The sequence below is a fragment of the Lipophrys pholis genome (genome assembly GCF_963383615.2).
Source record: "Lipophrys pholis genome assembly, chromosome: 9".
NCBI classification, from domain to species: Eukaryota; Metazoa; Chordata; class Actinopteri; order Blenniiformes; family Blenniidae; genus Lipophrys; species Lipophrys pholis.
Window position 1 is genome coordinate 9,622,832 of NC_137639.1, and position 8,735 is coordinate 9,631,566.

Sequence of the window (8,735 nt, forward strand, 5' to 3'; positions counted from 1 at the left end):
AAATCTGGTGGAATTAATCATCAGAAGTGCCAGACTGGTGGACTTTGTTTTGAATTTTATTTGTACAGTAATGGTGTGGAATATTATCCAGTAATATATGTATATAAATGATCTTATATATCATTGTAAAAGCTCTTTACACTCTAACTGAATGCACCTCAAAACTCAGATCCTATATGCAATTATGAGGTAGACAATAATAATGGTATTTTCCACCCTCTGCAAAATATTGAATACACCTTAAATTACTCTTATCAACGTACGAAATATATGATTATCATGAAACTCTGTACATCACAAATAATAAAATAATTATAGAATAGAAATTATACCAATTTGAGTGCATTTTGTATATTTACAAAGAAATGCCGTTTTTTTCCATTTCTTCATTCGTTGCACTTTGTAAAGTTTTCAACTGTACAAATATTTACAGCTCAAAAAACAAAAACAAAAAATAATATTGAACAGCAGTGCATTCAAAGCTAATGTGCATTTAAATATCGTCTCTTTAGCGAATCTCTCGTTTTTTTTCCTCATATATTTTCGACATCAAGAAGACAAACTCTCTGACCACGTGTCCTTGGCGCAGTCAGTTCTGGAAGTGCATTTAGTAACGATGCAGACTTTCGAGCAAAAAAAGAAAAAAAAAAAGTCGTCTCAGTTATGTGTGCTTTCTCTTTTTTTGAAAAAAAAAATCTATTTCCTTCCTCATGTAATCAGGGCCCGAGTTCGGCACAAGTCAGTTTCAGCGTCCTTTCTGTCCGCGAATGCGCACTGAGCCTCTCCAGCGCCTCTCAGCTGGACAAGCAAAAAAAAAAAAAAAATCTCTTCACGGCATTACCACCACGCTCCTTCTTATCTCCTCTTCTTACATCAGCATGTATGTTTGTTTGGTAAATTCATCTTTTTATATATATATATATATATATATATATATATATATATATACACACACATATATATATATATATATATATATATAGAATCTATTTGGGAAAACAGGCACTTGATCGGGCCTGTAATGACTCCAGCTGGACAGTGGCAATTACGGCCCTGGATGCACATACCCAAAAGAGTCCGGGTCTTGGCTGCTTGGCTGGCGGGATCACACGGCAGAGCTGCAACAAAGCGCTGCTGACAGGCAGAAAGCCTCGCTGTCCCCGGGCCTCGGCACGAACAGGTGCGCAGTTGGACTCAATGGATCCTCATCTCACCCTCAGTCAGCTCTCTCTCTCTCTCTCTCTCTCTCTCTCTCTCTCTCTCTCTCTCTCTCTCTCTCACAGACGCGCACGCACACACACACACACACACACACACACACACACACACACACACACACACACACACACACACACACACACACACACACACACACACACACACACACCATGCACTCATTGTGTTGTGCCATATGGACAAGACTCACTATCTGGGAAACAAAAGCCTGTTTGATGAGTGACAACTGGTTGCATGGGAGGGAGTTAATGTGCTTAACACTTTAAGGCAGAGAGTGTAAATGGATGTGACTGAGCTGAGTCTGAATAAATAGAGGTTGCCTCGTGTGTGCATCCCTTTTGAGTAAAGACGAGGCGCGTCATGAGTCAAGACCTGCGTGAGGACTTTAGATCTTCAGTCTAGGACCCATTAAGACTTCTCTGATATTTTTTCTGTCTTTTTTCTTTTCAAGCTTTTGGCTGAATAATGGCCGCTACCTGCACCCACACTGCTCCACCACCATGTCCTCATACTGTTTGTACACAACGTTGTTGCCCGAGTCTATGTACAGGATGCTGATGGGGCTGAGTTTGGTGGGGACGCAGCAGCTGGGCGGCGTGCTGTTGGGGTCCATGGAGTTCATGAGCGTCTGTATGATGGCGTGGTTGGTCGGCTCTAGGTGCGACCTGAGGGGGAAGTCGCACACCCCCTCGCAGTGGTACGCCTCGTAATCCAGAGGGGCGATGATCCAGTCGTCCCAGCCCAGCTCCTTGAAGTTCACGTGCAGCGCCTTTTTGCTGCACCTGGACTTGGATTTCTTCCCGTGCCGCTTCCCGTGCCGATTGCTCAGCGCGGTCCTCCGCCGCCGCCGGGGGCCCTCTCCCCCTCCCCTGCCTCCCCTGGGCGGCGGTGACACCCTCTCCTCCTCCTCCACTGCTGCTTTCACCACCACCACCTCCTCCTTCTCGCCGACCGACCTCCGCGACTTGATCTTCTCCTTCATCTCGTTGAATAGGTTCTCCCTCTTCTTGGAGCGAGTGTAGGCCACCAGGATGGCCTTCTCCTGCTGGGATCGGCCGCTCCTGTCCAGGCCCAGCTGCCTCAGGTCGACCTCGGTGTCCGACTTGCTCAGAGTGACCCTAAGCTGGAAGCACAGCTGGCTCCCATGCTGCTGATGATGATGCTGATGATGGTGTTGGTGGTGATGATGCGGTTGATGGAAGTGATGCTGGTTCGCTTTAAACATCTCCCACACGTCCAAAACCTCCCAGCCAGGTTTGGTGGAGTCCAGCGGGTCCAGAGACCTGGAGTCCAGCAGCCGGTCGGAGCGGCAGGGGTAGACCTGGATGTCGTACAGGCCCGTCGTCTGCAACTCCCTGTGCGCTCTCCTAAATATCCTTAATTCTGCCCCGACCAGCTCCTCTTTTTCTGAAAGGGTTGAGACATCAAACAGATACTTTTGTCTTCGCAGAGGAGAGTGCAAAAGATCGTCTGCAAGGATAAAAGAAGAAAATAATTGCAGTCAGATTCACTTAGGGTGTACAGTGTTCAGAGGGAGGGGGGTTAAGAGGGAGGGGAGGGGGGTCACATTCTCCCACAGAGGCCTTCTCTCTCTTTTTTGTTTTTCAAAGGTCCACCCTGAACCTGCCTGAAACAAACTACAGCTGACAAGTCTTGGGTTTGGAGAAAAAGAGAAAATTAAAGCTTGTTGCTCTAACTGTATTTACACCCAGTTTCACCATTATTGTCTCAGTAATCAAGTGCTTGCATCTGATATCAAACTAAAGGATTTAAGTTTTGTTTACAAAGTCTTTTCAACCACATTTCCGGAGGGTAGTTTCATTTCCTCCAAACGATAATGTGACGCAAAGCAAACAAGCTCCGCGTCATTACGCACGAGCGTATCTTATTTCATAGTCTGTATTTGTTATTTTAGGTTTTTTTAAATCAGATTTATCCACTAATCACCTGTCAGATTCGGAAAAATTCTTTTTTTTACAGCGACAAAGTAGTAATATTTTATATTATATGCTACTTTTAAATAAAGCCAGTGTGTTTCTAATGAAAACAGCAACGCTTCTATTAAACGTGATGACAGATTGATTATTTCTTCCTTTTTTTTCCTGTCTCGGCAGAAGTAAACCTATTTACAGCTCCAAACGCTATTAAATTTAAGAATTTAAGCAAATAGCAGAAGTGTGGTTGCATTAGACTTTTTTAAGGGGAAACTTTTACATAGTTGCATCATTAGAAAAATGATAAAGACCATAAAATACAGAAACAAGGGGCCTAGTGATGTGAAGGGTGCTGCCAGACACAACGGACCACTCGCGACATACTGTACACTCAACCGAACAATACACAATTAATGCATTATTCCCCGCCGGAGACCCAGGAGGCCTGCAAATATTTCGTCAAGGCGAACGAGGCTGCAAAACAACGCTCAGAGGAACGCATGAAACAGCGTCAACACGTCATAAATTTCTTAGTTTAGCGCACACATTTTGAATTTAAAAAAAAACTTATCAGGGTACATTATTTTGCAGTGTATTGAAGGCCTATTAAAAAAGCTCTCTCTCTCTCTCTCTCTCTCTCTCTCTCTCTCTCTCTCTCTATATATATATATATATATATATATATATAATATGTTTCATTTGTTCTCTGTTTCGATTAAGTGCAATAATTCGATTAACCATTCTTTAACTGTTATGATTCGATAAATAAGCAACAGCGTCATCAGGAAATTAAGTATTTAGTTCAAATATATATATTTAACCAAAAAAGTGATTTTAGTTGGAAATTTTAGATTTGCTGTGCATGTCCACCTAAAAAATTGTTTTAATTAGAAACCTGTTTAGTGCGTCATAATCCTGTTTGTCGTTTGATATGTCATCATTTCTCTACACAACATAGCTTTTTAATTCTTCTATCAAAGTGACATGACCACATCTAAACACCTCTGTGATCTAATTTGTAAACGTTACGCCAAGAAAACACTTGGATCTGGTTGTCAGCTCTCCTCTGTGAACCCTGCCGAGACAAACAGTAAAAGTAGATTGAAACCTTGTGCTCCTTTCAGTGACTTTGTGCGTCTGGTTTGCATTAGTCTTTTTTTTAATAAGACCTCAAACAAATCGAACGCAAGTTCACCAAATAATTAACAGTTCCCAGTCCCCATCTTCCTCATTAAAGCACTTCCCGTTTCATTTCATCTCATCCTGCCAACGACAACATTCCCTTTAAAACGCGTCTGCACGGACCGTCTGACTGACCGAACAGCCTGTAGGAATAATTGAGTTATTTGTGTTGACAGTAAAAGAAAATGTGCAAAGTATTCTCAATTTCAGTATTTTGTAAAAAAGTACATATTTTTTTCCATTACGCGTATGCCTGACGGTGGATAATTAGGGGGACAGCGGGAGAGTTTATTGCTTGGTTCAAACCGGCATCCTGTGCACTTTTGTTTGACCTTGTTGGTTGTATTTAAACAAATGCAAAACATGTTTCTATCATACATGCCTCTGCTTAAAGAGAAAGAGGAAAAAGAAAGAGAGTGAGGTCGGGCGGCACCATCTGCGCTTTAATGAGTTACCCCAAAGTGCCAAAAGTAATTTTCGGATTCGGGTTACTCTGTTCTGATCTCGGGTATTTTTTTTTTACCTCTAGCGCGGACACTTCTGCTTGTTTTAAAAGCAAAATGTATGTACCTAAACAAGTCAGAAGCTTGCATTGATTAAATCTATTCTAAGCATGCAAGAAAAACGCGTAAATAGCGCAGAAGTGGAGACTTTTCTTGTATAAAGCCTTGCTCCGTGTGTATGCCTTTTCGGTTGGTGATTGTAGGTGATTTAGGAAACCAGAAGTCCCAGTTGAGGTTCACTCTGCAGGTTAATGCAGTGCAACACTTTGGGGATGCTGGGATGAATCCCACAAGTAACCGAAGGCACTTGAGCTGAAAGAACGGGAAGAAAAATTATTTTCCGTAATTAAAGTGGCGGTCGCAAAGGGAGGTTCCGCAGTCAGGGGAAAAAAAAAATACGAACCACTTCACAGTGGAGGAAGTGCTCTTTCATTTTTTTTTTCCGCTTCCTCGTCGTTTCTTTCTTTCTTTCTCTCGCTCTCTCTCTCTTTCTTTTTTTTTATGATGTGCCCATCGCGGCCGAGCTGGGTCATTATGGTAGAATAGACAGTGTTTGATATGTTATGACATGAACACTCAATTAGATCACCGAGTTCAAATACTCCAGTCAGCCGTTCGATGCCAAGCAGCTCTCAGAGGGTCCAGCTCGGGGTCAGAGCCAGTGACACATCACATCAAAATCACAGGAGAGAGTGAGGCGTTTTCCCTATCAAATCAGCCTCCACTGCAAGAAATGACCAAACGGACGCGCCAGTAAACTTCACGTTCACTCATCAAACGTTTGTTTTGGAGTTCGAAACGAGCAACTGAAAGAAGAAGAAGAAAAAAAAAACCCACTACAAATCTAGTCCTCGGGGAAATAAAAGGCATCAAATGTTGAAACGCATTCCAAAAATGTTGATTTTATTATCTTGTACAACGCAGAATGTTGATGTGTCGCATTGATAATTGCAAGTGCGCCCAATCACGTTAGTAGATGACGATCTGCCTCAAGCAGCCAACTCTGGACTGCGTTCCTCATCGGGATGGACATTTTTTACAGCGCGCAGTCTGAGTCCCAGAGTGTTTCAGACAGGAGGGAACGGCAAACAAAGATAGCTTTTATTTCTCCCTGAAAGATTAACTCGGCTTATGTCCCCTTGTGTGCGTTGGATGTGTTTGTGTTTATCAGATTGTGTTTGTTCTCGCAAGCCGGTCCAATCACTTGGTTACACATGTTAACTGACCCAAACACCTGCTTCTCACACCGACCCACTCTGCCCCATGGTCCCCAGCTCCCTTTGTCAGGGCAAGTTGAACAAACTGGACACAATAATGGCAGCAGATTGAAAGTTTTGTAATAAGTGTCGGGTTTGGGAGTGTGATTCTGGTTGCTAAATCTCACACTTTTTGTTTTTTTGAATGATTAGGTACGCGTTTAAAATGAACTAATGATTATTTTCAATGAAAAACAGTTTCATCTGCAGTCACGTGGAGATTGGGGGCAGAATAGTCTTTTTTTTGTTGCCTTAACTGACAGTGATTAACAGCCTTCATTCTGAGAGCGTCTCAATTAGTGTTTTACTGTCGTGTTACCCCGAGGTTAATTTAAGTGTAATATAACTTCAAACTTGAATAAAAGTTGCATGTTTCAGCGGCAGACCGGCAAACAGACCCGAACAAAACACATTCACTCGTGGATCAACAAATTAACCTGAAGCTTTTCAGTAGTTTTTCATGTTTAGTCATTATTTTTGATAATTCTTTCACTTTTTACGCATTAAAATGCGCGTAAAAGTGCGCGTTCTCATTACTTGATCTCACTTTTAAGGATGCGTAAAAGTGGCGCTGCGCTGTTTTTAAGCCCTACTCTTGGTTACTTTTATGCAATGTATGAGAAAAGAGTATCAGGCAAGTCAAATGGTTAAGATGCGCTATAGAATTCAACAACTCTGAGATGATGGATCTGTCAGCGAGCTGAAACCAACCTGTTCCTCTGTCCACAAAACTTGTTATCGTGTTGGCAGATTTCGAAGAGCGAAAAAAGCTCGCGTTTAGTCCGAGCTTCTCAGCAGCCGAGTATGTCCTGTATATGGAGAGCATGTATTCATGCGGAACAATCGCGTTCTTTAGGTCTTCTTTGTGGTGTCCCACCACAGGATGCGAGGACGTGAAGATGTCTTTTAGGAATCTGGATGACCTTTGTCCGTCCTGATGAGGAATCCTGGCTCCTCTGTTCCTCCTCGGTGCAGAGGGAGCGATGATAGCAGCAGACTGGAAACACGGTATATTCCCAAAGAAAACAAGGAGGAGGCCCAGATATATCGTAAAGACTCGAGATGCGTCCATGGCTGGAAGAGTCACTGGATGGTGTGGAGAAACTCTTTTCTTGTGTGTGTGTGTGTGTGTGTGTGGGTGGGTGTATGTGTGTGCGTCCCCCGCTCAGTGAAGTTGGACTGTGTGGGCCCCCGGAGCCTGAGGTGCTTTGCGCGTCAGGGTCGGAGTGCTGCTACTTTTGCGCTCTCCGGTCGCACCAGAAGAAGTGCGTTTTTCGCTCTGGACTCCGCACAAGAGCGGAGACTGTTGGGCCGAAAGAAACACGCCCACATGGTGGTTCAGTGCAAGGCTTCCCAAACAATTCCATGTCACAGACCCCCAAACAGACGCGCAATAGAGTTAACGGAGTGCCACAGGAGTCGGCAAAAAATAAATACGGAGAACTTCAGGTTGAGCAGCATCGCGCAAGTGATTATCCCTTTTTAGATCATAATCAATACATCATTAAAAAATATACCATTTTAATTTAACAATTTTCTGAATGAAGTTAATAGTATCAACTTTTTGTTAAATGCGTTAGAGTACTTCTTTCATGTGAAATCAGGAAATCATGTGCAAACCCATACACAATTCAGGAACGCCACATCAGAGTTATAGCTTTTCTTATCACAAGAGCCTGAAAGCATCCAAGGACAGTGACAGCAGATTAGATTAGATTTTACGCGGAGATAACCAGAAAACTCTTTGTGAGATCATAAACTTGTGACATTTTTAATCACATCTCACACACGTTGCTCTCCCCATCGTGGACATGATTTCCATACATCAGTGAAATTGTGCACGGTGCGTAAATACAATCACATGAAAGTCAGCTCAAACACCGGCAGATACAGATACAATTTTAATCAATTAAAGGAAATTACATATGTAAACTGAAAAGCTGCCGAGGGATGCCATAAATGTCATATAGAGTCGCCTGCATAGTAAACACCAAAACATGTAGCCTGACTTGAAGTGTCGTTCAAAGGTAACAGTTGAGTATGGAATGACTCGAGTGACCTCTAGTGGTTTATAGAGACTATTGCAAAAGAGCAAAATAATATTTCTCAGGACAATTGCTGCATTCAGGCCCTCCGGGTAAGACGTGATGACGGGATTATCCATCCACCTGTCCACCCATCCACCCACCCACCCATCCATCCATCCATCCGTCCATGTCATGATTAACTCCCAAGTCAACCACACCACTGTGTGACCCTTTTTGAGTTTAGTGGGAAACAGGCTCAACTTTTCCTCGTGCCATAAAAAAGGTTTAACCTTCTTTGAGAAGAAGAAACTGTCTGAAATCTGTGATCCAAAGTTCATTACAAGATTCAAATATTGAAGTGAAGAATCCTTTTCGTATTACTCAAAGGTACATGTTATTGCATCATACTCTCTGACCAGTATCAACTCAACCAAATTCACCCCAGTTAAATATTCAGACGTTTAAATTGGAACTTTTTGGAAAATTTTGTCCTTACAGCCCATGGCCTTGATCTGCAAAATTTGGATTTTGTGGATTTTAGATCCAGGGTTCTCCTTCTAACATTGTCCTGGCATTTGCTTGTATGGTGTGAATACT

General features: G+C 42.7%; 1 protein-coding gene across 1 annotated transcript; it reads right to left on the reverse strand.

Annotated features, from left to right (window-relative positions):
• Positions 1–1,584: 1,584 nt before the first annotated feature.
• gdf6a (growth differentiation factor 6a) lies at positions 1,585–7,392 on the reverse strand. Its single transcript, XM_080472219.1, has 2 exons — positions 6,823–7,392; positions 1,585–2,706 (listed from the first exon to the last, which is right to left on the reverse strand). The coding sequence occupies exons 1-2, from the start codon at positions 7,181–7,183 to the stop codon at positions 1,709–1,711; spliced, it is 1,359 nt and encodes a 452-aa protein (XP_080328345.1). The 5' UTR covers positions 7,184–7,392; the 3' UTR covers positions 1,585–1,708.
• Positions 7,393–8,735: the final 1,343 nt, after the last annotated feature.

Excerpts from the sequence above, each read along its gene's own strand:
- gdf6a (XM_080472219.1), bottom strand. The coding sequence starts at position 7,183 with ATGGACGCATCTCGAGTCTTTACGATATATCTGGGCCTCCTCCTTGTT. Across the intron at positions 2,707-6,822 it reads TTTTGTGGACAGAGGAACAG|ACGATCTTTTGCACTCTCCT; the intron begins GTTGGTTTCAGC and ends TTATCCTTGCAG.